Source organism: Tripterygium wilfordii, chromosome 17 (genome assembly GCF_013401445.1).
Source record: "Tripterygium wilfordii isolate XIE 37 chromosome 17, ASM1340144v1, whole genome shotgun sequence".
Taxonomy (NCBI): domain Eukaryota; kingdom Viridiplantae; phylum Streptophyta; class Magnoliopsida; order Celastrales; family Celastraceae; genus Tripterygium; species Tripterygium wilfordii.
In genome coordinates, this window is record NC_052248.1 from 2,231,755 (window position 1) to 2,247,287 (window position 15,533).

The following is a 15,533-nucleotide window of genomic DNA, read 5'->3' on the forward strand; positions in this document are numbered from 1 at the left end:
GTGCACCCAAAGGATAGTGGTTACGTATGGGTCCCACCGTACCAAAAAGAGCACATAAAATTAATTTGATTTATTTATTTTTTCTTTCTAAAAGTAGTTTATAACTGAAGCATGTATAGGGCACCAAAAGGTCCAAGATAATTGAACTTGTCTATGAAGTGAGCCCAATTAAAAATTATTTTAGAGCCCTATTAACTAGAAGGATCAAGAAAGAGCCCAACTATGTTTGGCCCATTTGAACATTAGAGATCAGGCCCAAGCCCAACATTTGAAGAGGCAGTTAGTCCATGGTTTCAAATATTGGACTTCTTCTAGATTTTTATCCAGAATGTTAGGATAACATTTTGACAACGACTTTGAAGCTTGACATTCTTTTTTTCCTGGGTCAAAGCCATCACTTCTCAACCACATCAACGTTATACATAAATCCAACTCCACCCTGTTAAACATATAAGACGACAGAACCCAAATATGACTTTCCTAATTAGGGGATAAAGAAGAGCAATTACTAATAATTCCCCGCCGGCGCAACTAATATTTAAAAACTATGCCTTAAGCACACCAGACTGGACTAAGGCCTTCACCCATGACACACGCACACCCCTCCTATAAATATATAATCATAGACATAGCTTTTCTTCACTAAGCCATACAAGAATTTTTAGCATCCTTATACTTACATAATTCAAATAAGGGTTTCCATGGATTCGGTTGAGTCGTTGAAGGCTAAACTTGATCAACTTCCCCAAGAATCGTTCGCTGGGGCTTTTAATCTCTATGAGTGGGAAGGATTTTGGTACCACCAAGATCTGATCAAATGTGGAATGGCAATCCAATCCAAGTTCGAAGCACTTGAAGATGATGTTATCTTGACAACCTCTATGAAAACCGGCACGACGTGGCTCAAGGCCTTGGTTCTGTGCATCATGAAGTCACAGAGCCTCAAAGAAGGAGAGGAGGACCCTTTGGAGAAGGCAAATCCTCAGGCTTCTTTGAAGAGTCTGGAGGAAATATATTTCAATCCAAATCCAGATATTTCAGGTATCTCGTCTCCTAGACTCTTTCATACTCATTTCCCTTACAGAGCTTTGCCAGATTCGGTAAAGAACTCAAACTGCAAGATAGTCTACCTAGTCCGAAATCCGAAAGACACGTTTGTGTCAATGTGGGACTTCCTCAACAGAGCAAAGGGACCCAACCGGCCTGGAATTCCTTTTGAGGCAGCATTTGAGAGTTTCTGTAAGGGAGTTCACCTGTATGGTCCATTCTTTGATCATGCCTTGGAGTACTGGACAGAGAGCTTGAATCGGCCAGACAAGGTACTTGTACTGAAGTACGAAGACCTGAAAAGAGATCCTAAAGAACAGGTGAAAAAGCTTGCTTCGTTCCTTGGAAAACCATTCGCCAAGGAAGAAGACATTGATAGCGTAATATGGAGGTGCAGCATAGAGAGGCTTAAGAACTTGGAGGTGAATAAGACTGGTGTTACCGATACTGTTCGAAAGATGCCCAATAGCACCTTTTTCAGGCTTGGTGTGGTTGGGGACTGGAAAAACCACTTCACTGCCGAGATGAGTGAGTCCCTTGATCAAGTTAAGTGCAAGAAACTGGAAGGATCTGGCCTTGATCTTGACGATTAATCTTCAGACCTGCAATCTTGAAGCAAATTGAAATGGGTTTTCTGGTTTGTCTACAGCAAATTCAAATAAATAATAAATGTGGCCAAGCAAATAACAATGAATTATCCAGATAAAAATCTTTGTTAGTAGATACATTGTAACTATTATTACTAGGCACTTTGAATTTATTTCTGTAGAGACAGACAGTTGGCACATATGGTTGCTCCCTTTCAGTTTTATAATAATAACTTTATTCTCAAAGATGGGTCTTTATCTACCACATCGCTATGCATTATGATCCCTAGCTGAAAATTCTCAAAGAATTGACGATGTTCCTGCAACATGAGGTTTGACAATGATGTTTATCCGCCGAGCTCCTCCAAAGTCATCATCATGGAAACACTCTAGGTCACACAAAATGAACTGGGAAAAAATAAGGAGGCAGTTCGACTCAGTAGCATACAAATGGGCAAAAAAAGAAAAATAAACATAAGGTGATTGCATTCCCATGAAAACCAAATAAAGAAAGTACTTATAACACGGCAAAGGAATTGCTTCTTCATTCGGAAAAAAATAGGTACTTTACATGCATGGCGAAACAAATGTAATTGACAAAACGCAAGCAGAAACAATCAATGGAAGATATTTTATTGCCTGAATAGTTGAATGTACAGAACTATGACATTTAATTCAATGATCAATGCACTCCTCGATGCAATATGGAATAGGATATCACAGTTGCTCAATCATGTAAAAAAACTTATTCAAGAGTCGCCTACCATGACCAAAATCAGGGGCTATTCAAGATCCTGGTTAGCTGCCAAATCCAAGAGTACATCATCCCCAATGCACAATATATGGAAGTCATGACGAGAGGTAGGAAGGGAAGCTTATCACCAAGAAGGTAAGGTTGCAAAAACTGACCCCATAACTCAACCACCAAAATGCCAAGCAAATAACTTTTTCCAATCCATCCAATACCAAACCCTCTTTCATCACTGTGAGCATCAGAACTTCCCTTAAATTCCAATTCATCAACATGTTCTTTTGCTGGCACTTCAAGTTTACCATCAGCTTTCCCACTGAATTGTGCAGAAAAGCATAACCACATTAGAATGGCATGTAATAGCAGCAAAAGCACCTTCACTGGATATTCTTGAGGTTCAAACAGCAATGGGAAAAGGGAGTAACATGACACTGCAAACATATCACAAAAAGAAACCCCACGTTAATGTGTAACTATAATGATTGATTTTGATCTCTGCGTATTAGAAAAACTTCATGGATAGTGCTGTATATACGAAAACTATGCTGCACCGTCCCCATCATAAGGAAAAATTTAATTTCCCTTGTAAAGAAATAATTTCTGAATAAGGGGGAGGGGGAATACAGGGATCCCTATGCTAGTTCTGTGCATTGCAGATCCTCTTTACTGAATGGTGAAATAATTATATTGTTTCAAGATATTTTGGGACTTTCACACTAGCAAAGACATTAGGACACTTCTGTACATAGCAAGTTTCTTACAATTACAAACAAAGAAGAAGAGCCAGGGAGAAAGTGCTAAATGTGCTCATCGAGATGGAAATGCAAACCAATCTCGTTTTGAAGAGACTAAAACAACTACAATTAAACTACAAACAAGGAAAATCTATGGTGGGGTAAAAAGTAAGATCAACATGCACTTTGAACAGAATATGAGTAGAAAATACTCCTAGCCAACAAACATACTGGTTATATGCCGCAACAGAACAAGCTTTTTTTTAAAAAAAAAAAAGCGTACCAACTGATAGCATGAAATAATGTCTTGCATCCTTCAAACTATCACCAGCAACGATGGCAAGTGGAATCACAAAGTGGAGAGATCCCTTTTCATGAACATGCCACCCAAATAAAAAGCCACATGTGTAAGCATATGATACACATCTAGGAATCATTCCTGGACGAGGATCTCTCCATAGCTTGAAAAGACAGGGAGAAATGGCCAGCAGGACTATAGTGAGTGTTGTCAACGGGGTGACCTGCCATTTCGTTATTTCAAAATTAACACATCAGATATCAATGAAAAATGTTAAAGAGTATCATCTGCAGCAAAAGAAAGAAAAGTGTAACACCCTGCAGCGCAATAATGGTTGTTTGTGAATTCTATTTCTCAATCTATTGTGCCAAATTTTCGTCATTATCAAATTTTCTTCACATTAGTCGACTTGGTGGTTAGAATTACCTTAGGGAGTACCACAAAAGGAGACAAATCCCCTACTAGCCCACCAGTGAATGAAGCTGCAGGCGCCTGGATATAAAACCCTAACTTCCTGAGCAATAATGCAAGACCTTTATCCAAAACAATATAGAAAACCCAAAAATTTGGAGCCCAGTACGCATGGCAAAGTCCTCTACCAAAAGGAAACATGCGGCGAATGACTTGTTGCATCTGTCACAAATTAAATGGCTAGCAAATTATACAAGCTATACAAGGAATAACAGATGACTTTCAGATATTAATTAATGAATATGAATAAAACTTCAGATAAAACTGTATCTGAATTAATGAATATGATTAAAACTTGAGATAAAACTATAAGGCTGCTAACAGCATGCCATCTGATTCAAACACAAGAAGAGATTGGGGGTGGGAAATTTTATATTGGATAAGAGTTCAAACCATAGTCTCTCAAAAATTACCTGTCCATAATAAACAAATGGACCATAAGCAGCAGCGAAAACTACCAAAACCACTGCCCCCATAACTGAAAGCCGCCCAAAGTTCCTCACCAACCTACGACCCCAACAATAATGCCTCAACAAGTACACAAAATAAACTGGTGCAGCTACGGCAAACAAATGCTTAAAACACAATAGAACCGCAAACAGAAAACCACCCATCAAGTCTTTCCCTTCCTTCAAATATGACACAGACAAGAGCAAGATCCCCAAAAGAAAACCATTATACTGGAAATGTATGTGGTCCACAATCATTAACCCTGGCGACCAGATGACCAAAACCCAGATCAAGTGTCGCTTAGTAGGTTCCAAATTTCTTATCAAACGATAAGCTCCAAGCAGAAGAACCAGATCGCAAAAAATTACACTGATTCTTTGGAAATAAATTGCTGTATTTGAAGCATAGTTGAGGCCTTCGTGGAGATCTACTATTTGATGGTCGAGGAGGTGTGCAAATAGGGAGAGAATGTATTCAAAGTAGGCAAAGAAAGGGGGGTAATCAAGAGTCCACGGACTAGTCTCATCAAGGTACCAGCGGGAAAGAGGAAGAGAGTGAGTTGTAGCAAGCCAGTGGCGATGGACCTCGAAGTCTGTACTCCGGTATGCTGGAATCAGGAGGAGTTTGAGGCATGAAGCTAGGCCATAGAACCAGAGGGACTCAGACATGAAGTTTTTGGTGGGATTTTGAATCTTTTGGCCTCCCATGGAAGCAAGGCAAGAGGGAGCCTCCAATGATGAAGAAAAGAGGTATTGATCGTCCAAGATGAATCACATCTCAGCTAACAACAAACCCAGGCAAGGTTCGTGGCTGGAAACATCCACATCTTTGCAGCCCACTTCAAATTAAGAGTGAACCTGGAAAATCAAAAGAGCATAAACATAAATAAATAAAAATAAATTTGATAATGTCATTCATCTGAAGTATTTGGATACAGTAGGATAAATACGGAAAAAGAAACATAAGGTGATGAATTCCTATCATGAAAAATGGAAAGGAAAAGGAAACAATCAATGGAAGATCATCACTTGAATCTACGAAAGTATAGCACGTAATTTTTATCCCAACACAATAATGAAGCAGAAAGAAAAAGAATCTGACTAACTATACTTCTCTATGAATAAAGTAAGTAGTTCACCCTCATAATCAATCCAGCATATCTCTACATGGTTTCAATAATGGATCTGCACATCCTAACACATTTTTTTCAATGCAACCCTAACACCTTAAGAATTCCCACAATTGTAGAGAACCCTAATTATTCGTTCAAATTACCTTCAATGGTTTCCGACAGACCTCACTTATGAATGGCTTCAGCAAGTATAGAAGACGCAGATCAACATTCGGTGCAATCGGCGACGGAAAGAAAGGGAGGGATTCGTGAATCACTTGCCGGCCGTAGCTCTGTGAGAAGAAAGGCGGTACACAAAAGTGACGTTGGAGTCTCATGTGTGTGATTGAAATTGAGCCCATGTTAATTATCTTCAAGCCCATCTTGCTATTTGACTGGGCCTTGTTTCGCGAGCTGCAGGCTGCAGCCTTCTGCCGGCCCAAACTAACGCATGAGACGCACGAACATCTTATCATGGCCTTATTTATGTACCACGCACCAATTAAAGCGAAGGCTGCCCAGTAGTCAAGTACCAGCAAAAAAAAAAAATTTAAAAATACAAAACCCAAAGCCAATTTTGACTGCTGAAACTTACACAAATGACTTTCAAGTTCCAACAGTACTATCCAGAGGGGAGAGACTGGGTCATCCCTATGAAACTTCAATCCTGGTGAACTTCCAAGGCTGCCAATGCCTTAAAAAAATCCACCAGAAGAGTATTTTTCATGTCGATAGCTCATCAGAGCTTTGTGTTTTCTGCATATTACCAAAGATTGGTCTTATTGATTCATTCATTTGTGTCAACGTGGTACTTCCTCAACAGAGCAAAGGCACCCAAACCCACCTGGAATTACTTTTGAGAGAGCATTTAAGAGATTTTGCAAGGGAATTCACTTGTATTTTATGGTCCATTCTTTGATCACACCTTGGAGTACTGCACAGAGTCCGACAGCAATCTAAGAGAGTGCAAGACCACCGGAGACCGACGCGGTTCAAATAAAGACAGCTTCAGAACCGGCCATTAACACCTTTGCTCATTTGTTGCTTGATTTTGCAAGTAATGTCAAAGGTCAAAACTGACAAATATATTGCCAATTGTTGTGGATGTATATGTAAAACCTTAGCAGTCATTTGGAAAGGAAAGAAACGCAACAGAAAGTAAAAATGCCATGAGAAGTACAGCAAAAAAAAAATAAATTTATAAAGAAATGGTAAGGAAAAATGTAAAATTTCAAAATATAACAGCATTCTTTTTCATATTAACTCCTTAAAACGATACAATCACATCAGGTTTTGGGGGGCGGGGGAATAAAAAAAGTAAGCTCAGGCAAAAAAACACTATTGCAGATTAAACAGACAAGCATACATCAAAAAATAGATGATGTGGACGAGCAACAATCAAATCGTCAATCCAAATAGATGACGACTGAAACGATATCTCGGCCATTTGATTTGCTATACCTCATCCGTTCATCGAAACAAAGAGACACAAAAATAATCTCCCGTTACTCAACACAGAACAGAGGCTCTCACTCAAATACTATCAGAAAGCATTTGAAAAACACATGAAGAACTCGACGAATAAAACCACATAACTGCACAGCTTCACAATAAGGAATTCAAACACGGAAGATTAACAAGCCAGGATCAATATTAGCATAGCACTACAAAATGATGCGCACACAATTTTGAATCAAGAACAATGGACAAGAAAATAAAGGATCAAATGTCCTAATTATAAATTATAAAACTCGCCAAAGCTAGTTTATGATGTTAAGAACAAAGACAAAATTTAGGCACCAATACTAATACAGAATCAATTCGAATCCTAACAGATATAACCAGTAGCACCACATCCCGTGCAAACAAAACCCTTCAAATTGCTGCAAAAGCCTTTTTTCCACTGCCACCTGATCCTGCTGGAATCACTTTCAACACGTTGAACCTCACAGTCTTCGACAGTGGCCTGTACAAACAATAAAAATGTTGTAGGCTTGTAGCCAAAAATGATTTAAGCATTAACGAAGCAAAAAAAAGGGGCAATTAGATGGTTTCAGACCTGCATTGGCCAATAATGACATGGTCACCTTCCTTCACACGGAAGCAAGGGGAAACATGAGCAGGAATATTTGAGTGCCTCTTCTCATATCTAAAAGTGGAAAAGAGCAGGATTTGAGACAAGTAATAGGTATGAACCATTTGTTCAAACAAGCAAAGATCAGGAATAAAATTGGAGAAACAAATTAAGACACGAAAGTTTAACATAGTAAAAATGACTACAAATGAATAAGTACTGGCCTTTGGTATTTCTTAACAAAGTGAAGATAGTTCCTTCGAACAATAATAGTCCTCGTCATTTTTGCACTGTGGCAAGTGCCAGCCAGGATACGACCCCTGATGGATACAGTGCCAGCAAACGGACATTTCTTATCAATATATGTACCTGTGAAGGAGGCATGGCTTAAAGCATTAAAAGAATTTCTTTGGAACTTTATCAGTCAATGGGATCAGGGGGAAAAGTTAGTAAACAACATGTCACAAGCTTGGAGAATGAAGAAGAAATACAAAGTATATCTATCCATCAAGATGAAACAATATCCATGATTCATTTTAAAGCATTGTATTTGCCACTCTAATTATCAAATTAGAAGTGCTGGATTTAGTTAGGTTTCAGCAACCATCTTCCCAAACACTCCAAAAGTCCACAACGACAATGGTATATGTACTTCAAAAGAATTAAAAGAAACAAAATATCACCACCACGTAAAAAACAAACACCCACCCCCATGCATTGAAAGTGCATGTCAAATCATACACCATGCAAAAAAATCAAAGCATCAAACTACACATTGGTCCTTTTCGCTGGCGCAAGCACGTTGCTGAACCTTTAGCAGGGTTTATAGGTAGTGGTAGTGTGGCAGGAATAAGGCAGGCTTTGTTTTGGTTACTTTTTGTGGGAGGTACTAGCTCCTCGAAAGCTAGGGTATCTTGTAATAGCCATTTCTATTTCAGTGTTCATCAATACAAATATATCTCTTATTTCCCTTAAATCTGTGCATCTTACTTATTTGCTGAGTATTACTGGTTGTACTCTGTCAATACGAAAGACATTGGTCTGAATGGAAAAAATATCAGAAACTCAACAAAAATTTAAGAAAGTTAATCTTACAATGTTCAACTGCATATGAAAAGCCACTAAAAAACATTAACATAAGAAACTCAGAGACTACATATAAAAACATCATTACCATAAGTGATACCAACAAAGAGAATATTGAGACTTGCAGTAGCTAACTGGATCCATCAATTTAAGAATCAATGAGTACCTTCAATTGCCTCTCTGGGTGTCTTAAAACCAAGCCCAATGTTCTTCCAGAAGCGGTTCCCGCCCTTTCCGGGCCTTTTCCCTTTACCAGTTTTCTTCGAGCTACAAAATCAACCAACAATAATAAATCCTAAAATATTACCAGAAAAACTTCAAATATTCTATATAAATAACGGAATAATGCAGATCCAACAGATAATGTAAGAGAATACCATAGAAACACCTTCGGCTGCTTCAAAAAAGCCTTCTCCGTCTGCACCACAAAGAAGAAACAATCAGATCAAAATAAAAAATATATCAAGATATAGAATTCTAAGACTACTTGCTTGATAAAAGAAGTGGGCATGGCGAGGAAGAGAGACGGGGTTAAACCTGCTCCGCCATGGTTGAAGATACAGCGCCGAGAACACGAGAGGATCACAAGCGAAGCGAGACAGAAGCCCTAATTAGAACCCTCACTGCTATATATGGACTGAATGGGCTTTTAATAAGTCCTACTAAAAGGGCCCAAGCTTAATTACTCGGCTTATTCTCGGGCTTTTTGTTCAAGATGCCCAGCTACTAGCTAGCCTAGTAGTGGGGGGAGTAAGTGGCCCATTGTTCTCCACGCCTTGACGTTAGCGAAGCCCAGTGAGAAGAAAATTCGCAGATTGGGGAGGCCCATTTTTAGGTAGTAAGAGGCCCATTGGATTCCACTCAAGCGAAACCCAAATCGGAGTTACTAAATCAGTAAATAATTTTCATTTTTTGGGATTTAAAATGTGGTCACATATATGAAATTGTGTTTTTACCCAACAAGTGTAAAATGTGATTCCTGATCCGCTAATAATTATTGCAAGCACAATTCATAATGTCTGCTTTTGAGGTATTTATCTAAGAAAAATAAGTACATCCTGGATTTTGATGGTTACTTCTTTGTTTTATATATTAGGCATTGTGGATGCATTTTTTTCGATAATCCACACGTCAATTGCTGAAAATGTTGACGCATAGGCAATCATCAGTGAATCATGTACGGATAAAGAGATGGGGTGGCCTTTCGTGGCTAGATGACACTCAAGTCAGTGTCAAACTTAGGGTGTTCTAATAATCTTAATGATTTATAAATTGTCATGCGTGAATCAGAGAATGTAGCGTACATTGACTCAACCTCAGCCTCCTTTATATAGGAGTTGACAAGTGATGATATAAAATCTTTCCTTGACTATTGATATCATTCTTCCTGAGATGTCGTGATATGACCAAACTTGTTGATTCTGATCTCCTCACGTTTGAACGTCTTTGAACGTTAGCTCGAGATATTCCACGGGAGTAGAGAATTATCCTTTCCTAACTTTTATTCTTAGCACAGTTTCTTGGAAGCTGAAGTATATAGCTTTCTTGTCACATGTCATGCTGATTTGCCATGAGTCATTTTTCTTCTCCACATGTATCGTGTTAATTAATAATGAACTACTCGTGTGATAGTCTAGTTGGTTAATTCCTCTGAGACCAAATTCGTTTGGACTTTACAAGTTTTGAATTCAATCTTCACTAGGAGTACGTTGAGCTTTATCCCAACTTATCATGTCGTCTAATGATAAATTTATGTGCACATGGAACCGACGACACGAGTTTAGGCTCATATATCATATCAATTATCCATTACCTAAAAAGAAGTGTTAATTAAGAATGGTCTACAACCCTCCTATCACTATTGTTATAACGGCGTGACTATTTACACCCCCTCTTTTTGCTAGATAAACCCCTTTGACATTGACAAGTGACAAGACATACTCTCTGTAGTATTAACTAGCAGTTCTTTTACTTTTGTGTCAGAAAAATGTTGGAATTTTGATGTAAATGAAAAGTTTCACAGACATAGACTCTCTCTCTCTCTTGCGCCCCTACTGCCTTGGAATTTGCCCCATCCCTCTCTCTCCTCTTGTCTGTTTTGTAATCTCCACTTGGGTGTATATATATATATATTAAGGTAAGAAATATATATATATGTATGTATTAACGTAAGAAATATATATATATTTCATTTTTAATGAAAACGACATCATTTAAATTTGTTATTTGAATATTTGATATGGGTATAAATTTGATACGTTAAACACACGCAAACAAAAATATTTGACGACAACATTTATTTTTTTTTCTTTGGAAAACTATGAACTTCAATATATATCTTAAATGAATAATTTTTAATGACATAGAACCCAACACATATCGTTACCTAACAAAACCTAAGTTTATATATTTACTTGTTCGGATTTGGCCTAAACACAGAAATCTTATTTTTATTTGTAGATTATGAATCTAAGAAAACTCTTCCATGCAAAAAAAAATAGTAACCCTAAAATGCTCATTAATAGATACTAAAGAAGCACTTATTCATGGAATATATTAGTTAATAACATTTTTTGATAACTAAGAATTCCTCAACCCAACATATCTATCATACATGTTGGTTAACACTAAACTCGGGCCGCCAACTCAACCTACTCCACGCTAGCGACAGATAAGACCGGGCTTTATGGGGAGAACGAGACCGAAGCTCATAAAATCGAGTTATTCCACAAGGTCTCCCATGGGTCTTTGGCTCATTCTTATAATAAGGTATTGTCAAAATAATTCTTATAATAAATTAATAAGTTGTGAGGTGTTTGGTGAAAATTTTACTGTTGTTAATGGTTAAGCTGTGTAAATTTTTGTTTGATTGTATAAATTATTATTAATGAATAAAAATAATTTATTTCATATATATAAGTTATTACAACTATAAATGAATAAATATTAATTTATTATAAGAATTGTTAATTTATTATTTCTAATAGTTATTAATTTACTTTAATATTTATTCAGAATGGATAATTAATTCATTATAATAATTACTAATTTATTATAACAATTATTAATTTATTATAAGACCGTCCATTACTTGCACGTAAATTTTTTTTATGTAAGACCGTCCATTAGTAGCACATAGTTCGAGAGATTTTTATGTAACATTTTCATCCAACTTTGACATGCTACTCTTAAGGAGCTTTTCTGGAGCATTTCGAAATTGTTCTCATTATTGTCCCCAATAATTTAATGTTATTCCAAGATTACCCCTCATTTATTGACACGTTTTGATGATTATAAGACTATCCTACCGGTAGGATGCAATATGTAGCATAGTGATAGGATACTTAATGTATCCTACCGATAGTATACGGTATGTATCCTAGTGATAGGATATTTATGTATCCTACCGGTAGGATACTACATAGTGATAGGATACTTAATGTATCCTATCGGTAGGATACGGTATGTATCCTAGTGATAGGATACTTATGTATCCTACCGGTAGGATACAATATGCTGCATAGTGATAGAATACTTAATGTATCCTACCGGTAGGAGACGGTATGTATCCTATCACTATGCTAGATATTGTATCCTATACTTAATGTATCCTACCGGTAGGATACGGTATATATCCTAGTGATAGGATACTTATGTATCCTACCGGTATGATACAATATGTAACATAATGATAGGATACTTAATGTATCCTACCGGTAGGATACGGTATTTATCCTATCGGTAGGATACGGTATTTATCCTATCGGTAGGATATTGTCATTAGACGATACTTAGTTGTTCCACGATTGAATTTCTAAGACAAATTAAATAATAAATAAATTAAATTCAAATAAATTGATAATTTATCAAGTAATTTATAATTTATTATTATCTTTAATTAATTTAAAAATCATTATATTATTTTTAATAATTAAATTGTTTACATATATGTATATATTGAACAATTGATAATTCACTCTCTCTTGATCTTTTTCTCTCTTAATCACTATATGTCAGTCTCCAATCTTGTCTGTCTCCATGATTATTACCTTTACTTTATATTTCTAAATAAGTAACACAAATAAATAAGGGGTCCTGCTATTTAAACCCCCATTTTTGCTATTTAAACCCCTATTGATTAGACAATTCTCGGTATTTGAGCCGTGTTGATGGTTGATTGTCTTATTTATTTGTGTTACTTATTTAGAAATATAAAGTAAAGGTAATAATCATGGAGACAGACAAGATTGGAGACTGACATATAGTGATTAAGAGAGAGAAAGATCAAGAGAGAGTGAATTATCACACATGCAGCTCATGCCCCAACGTGGGACAAGTTTCAAGTGGTCCCCTTTTCCCCAAATAATTGAGGCCCCCAAAAGTCCAATCAAAATCATCCAACGTGGCACACCCAAAGCCGTCCCTTTTCCCTAGTAAATCGACACCGTTCCAAGTACCTAGAACAAGGTGTTCTCTCTTTCCTTCTCACTCTGAGCTGCCACGTCGCACGTGTCGAGTATTTAATAATGGTGTTGCGCTGGGCGACCTGACGAGAACACACGTGTATCTCCTAAATGCTGACCGGGGTACACGGGCAGTTGTTGTGGGCCGCGAGACAAGAACCCTAGGAAGTTGAGCCAGCTTGATCGTGAGTCAGGTGGGTCCTACGCTTTGATGGCTTATTTCGTGGAAGGAGTTTAGTGGGGCCCATGCCGAGTCAGCTCCCAGTTCTTTTGTTTTGTTGTTTACTTGGGTGAATTGTGGGGCCTACGTTTGTTCTTTGTCGGGCCAAGTGGTCATATTTTCTAGAGAAATCAAAAGGAAGCCCCTGCATTTCGTGACTTTCTCATATATGTACCAAGGGGTTGTTTTTACAAATTCACAAAAAAAAACTATAATTTGTTTGCGTCCATAACCAATTCTCATTTATATTAATTCATTTTTGGTATCATAATTTCATCATATTTTTGTTTACTTATTGTTCTTTTTTTTTTTAAATATCATATTACCCCATAATATCATTCATATAAGACAATTATTCTACTGAACGTCACCAAAACGACCTAGGAACTACAATACAATAGCTAATAAAAAACGATCGAGCTTGCGTCCACTATCCTTCTTCTTCCTTGAGAAGTCATTTAAACAACTTATCCCTTCCAGACAATTACATCTTTCTTATCCCGTTCAACATTCTTCTTTACCCATCTAGGGAGTTCTTCCATCCAAACCTCTGTAGCTCGGTGTTATGAAGCCGTCTTCGCCAGGACATGCGCTCATATTTAATTATAGGGTATGAATGTTAAATGAGACAAATTCTATTTCACTTATTTTCCCAACAATTCAATCAACTTGAGTGAAGTATTTGAAATACTCATTCACTATGAAGCTAAAATTGTGTTGTTTAAATAGCCAGATTAAATGATTAAAGAAATCTCATGCCAATATCATTATAATTTTTCTCTCCTATCATTATCATTGTCATCACTTGAGATTATATGTACTGAATAGCAAAAGCAACACAAAGAATTTCCGAGAAAACAAGAGAATGCAGCCAATAGATTCACCCCCATGGATTCCGGAAAACCGCTTTTAGTTTTACTCCTTTCCATGATTTTAAGGCATTTTCATCTGCTTTACCAACCACAATAACAATTACCAACACAAATAATCCTCCAATCAAAAATTAACATCTCTTATTATTTGAGTCGAGCTCATGTAGTACAGAGTGGACCATGTAGTACCTGATTATTTCCAGTCCACCATCACTCTCTTTATATACGTCACTACCCACCTCTTCATCTTCCCCTCCTTCACTCGAATGTTCTTCTCGTAGCAATAATCGCACACCCGGCGCAATTTAGCAGAAGCTTCGTCTGCCATGGCTTATTACAGTTCTGCTGCTGCATATCTGGATCATCGCAACGAGCCTCACTTTCTCGAATCGTGTTTTCTCTGCCGGAAACCACTTGGATGCAACGCTGACATCTTCATGTACAGGTTAGATTTCGTGGTCTCAGATTCACTTTCTGATGTTTTTGATTGAAACTATGCGGAGGAGAATTTTTTGGATTTTGGTGTGAATTTGTTTGTGATTTTGGTTTTTTGTTTGCAGAGGGAATACGCCGTTTTGTAGTAAAGAGTGTAGACAAGAGCAGATGGAGATCGATGAGGCCAAGGAGAAGAGCTGGAAACGATCCTCTGCTTCTTCTTCTTCTTCTCCTGGATCCATCAGAAAGGCAGATCCGAAGAACAAAACTGTACGGACGGGGACAGTTGCAGTCGCTTAAAAAACACAAAATCGCATCCAAATATTCATAAATTTTTGAACAGAAAAAACCGAGGAAGAGAGATCGGATCCTCGCATCAACGTCAGATAAAAAAACGGATTTAAAAAAGAAAGAAAGAGGCTCTGTATCGGTTTTGGAAGATAAATCAAGAACTGATGATGGATATTTTCATTCGGGGATGGTGGTTTGTACAGAAACAGAGCCTCTTCGGTGGGGATGATGGTTTGTGTAATATTTTGTAATCACGATATTTTGTATTTTTTGTTTCAATGAATCCATTCAAGGAAAGGAAAATAAAATCTTGAAGCAATCAAGTATTGAACAAATGAAGTGTTTTTCATTTTTTCATATGGGGTTTGTACTTGGCACCAGTTAAATGAGAGGAGAGTCCGAGATGATGTGTGTTCATTGAAGAAAGCCCTGAATTTACTGGATTAATTGAAGAAACTCTCAGTGGTTAGAATTTACATGAAACTTCATTAAAGAACAATGGCAAGAGAATCCTTTGAGAACCCTAATCACAAATTCACAGTAACATGTCCTGTCTTGGTCTCAATTGGTCATCCTAGAAGGAGATTGGATATTTTTTATATATATCTAGTTGAATGTATTTTATGATAGTATTTGTAAACTA

At 37.2% G+C, this 15,533-nt stretch overlaps 4 protein-coding genes and 1 non-coding gene across 7 annotated transcripts; 2 read left to right on the top strand and 3 right to left on the bottom strand.

Annotated features, from left to right (window-relative positions):
- Positions 1-412: 412 nt before the first annotated feature.
- On the top strand, positions 413-1,876 carry LOC119982498 (cytosolic sulfotransferase 5-like). Its single transcript, XM_038825916.1, has one exon. It carries the CDS (start codon positions 702-704, stop codon positions 1,638-1,640), a length of 939 nt encoding a protein of 312 aa, XP_038681844.1. The 5' UTR covers positions 413-701; the 3' UTR covers positions 1,641-1,876.
- Positions 1,408-5,785, bottom strand: LOC119982497 (probable dolichyl pyrophosphate Glc1Man9GlcNAc2 alpha-1,3-glucosyltransferase). 3 transcript variants are annotated; one of them, XM_038825914.1, is made up of 6 exons: positions 5,614-5,785; positions 4,302-5,195; positions 3,844-4,050; positions 3,403-3,640; positions 2,399-2,816; positions 1,408-1,656 (listed from the first exon to the last, which is right to left on the bottom strand). In XM_038825914.1, the coding sequence occupies exons 2-5, from the start codon at positions 5,043-5,045 to the stop codon at positions 2,410-2,412; spliced, it is 1,596 nt and encodes a 531-aa protein (XP_038681842.1). In that variant the 5' UTR covers positions 5,046-5,195; positions 5,614-5,785; the 3' UTR covers positions 1,408-1,656; positions 2,399-2,409. The 3 variants fall into 3 exon arrangements, with proteins under 3 accessions (XP_038681842.1, XP_038681843.1, XP_038681841.1); XM_038825915.1 differs by lacking the exon at positions 1,408-1,656 and adding an exon at positions 1,902-2,042; XM_038825913.1 differs by lacking the exon at positions 1,408-1,656 and having other exon boundaries at positions 2,152-2,816.
- Positions 5,786-6,830: 1,045 nt separating this feature from the next.
- On the bottom strand, positions 6,831-6,962 carry LOC119983240. The gene has a single exon (XR_005464587.1). It is a non-coding gene; the product is annotated as a small nucleolar RNA snoR111 (small nucleolar RNA).
- A 115-nt stretch (positions 6,963-7,077) lies between these two features.
- On the bottom strand, positions 7,078-9,265 carry LOC119982150 (40S ribosomal protein S11-like). The gene is made up of 6 exons (XM_038825358.1): positions 9,147-9,265; positions 8,987-9,027; positions 8,776-8,876; positions 7,748-7,892; positions 7,509-7,598; positions 7,078-7,415 (listed from the first exon to the last, which is right to left on the bottom strand). Exons 1-6 carry the CDS (start codon positions 9,156-9,158, stop codon positions 7,325-7,327), a joined length of 480 nt encoding a protein of 159 aa, XP_038681286.1. The 5' UTR covers positions 9,159-9,265; the 3' UTR covers positions 7,078-7,324.
- A 5,141-nt stretch (positions 9,266-14,406) lies between these two features.
- Positions 14,407-15,247, top strand: LOC119982801 (FCS-Like Zinc finger 3-like). The gene is made up of 2 exons (XM_038826369.1): positions 14,407-14,609; positions 14,725-15,247. Exons 1-2 carry the CDS (start codon positions 14,491-14,493, stop codon positions 14,897-14,899), a joined length of 294 nt encoding a protein of 97 aa, XP_038682297.1. The 5' UTR covers positions 14,407-14,490; the 3' UTR covers positions 14,900-15,247.
- The last annotated feature ends 286 nt before the right edge of the window (positions 15,248-15,533 follow it).

Bases quoted from the DNA above. Each gene is read 5' to 3' on its own strand.
- LOC119982498 (XM_038825916.1), top strand. From the start codon at position 702: ATGGATTCGGTTGAGTCGTTGAAGGCTAAACTTGATCAACTTCCCCAA.
- LOC119982497 (XM_038825914.1), bottom strand. From the start codon at position 5,045: ATGGGAGGCCAAAAGATTCAAAATCCCACCAAAAACTTCATGTCTGAG. The intron at 3,641-3,843 runs GTAATTCTAACC...ACGAAATGGCAG, and splicing joins CTTTTGTGGTACTCCCTAAG to GTCACCCCGTTGACAACACT. The intron at 2,817-3,402 runs GTACGCTTTTTT...ATATGTTTGCAG, and splicing joins TTATTTCATGCTATCAGTTG to TGTCATGTTACTCCCTTTTC.
- LOC119982150 (XM_038825358.1), bottom strand. The intron at 8,877-8,986 runs GTATTCTCTTAC...TTGATTTTGTAG, and splicing joins CAGCCGAAGGTGTTTCTATG to CTCGAAGAAAACTGGTAAAG. The intron at 7,416-7,508 runs GTCTGAAACCAT...TTGTTTGTACAG, and splicing joins GTCATTATTGGCCAATGCAG to GCCACTGTCGAAGACTGTGA.
- LOC119982801 (XM_038826369.1), top strand. From the start codon at position 14,491: ATGGCTTATTACAGTTCTGCTGCTGCATATCTGGATCATCGCAACGAG. The intron at 14,610-14,724 runs GTTAGATTTCGT...TTTTGTTTGCAG, and splicing joins GCTGACATCTTCATGTACAG to AGGGAATACGCCGTTTTGTA.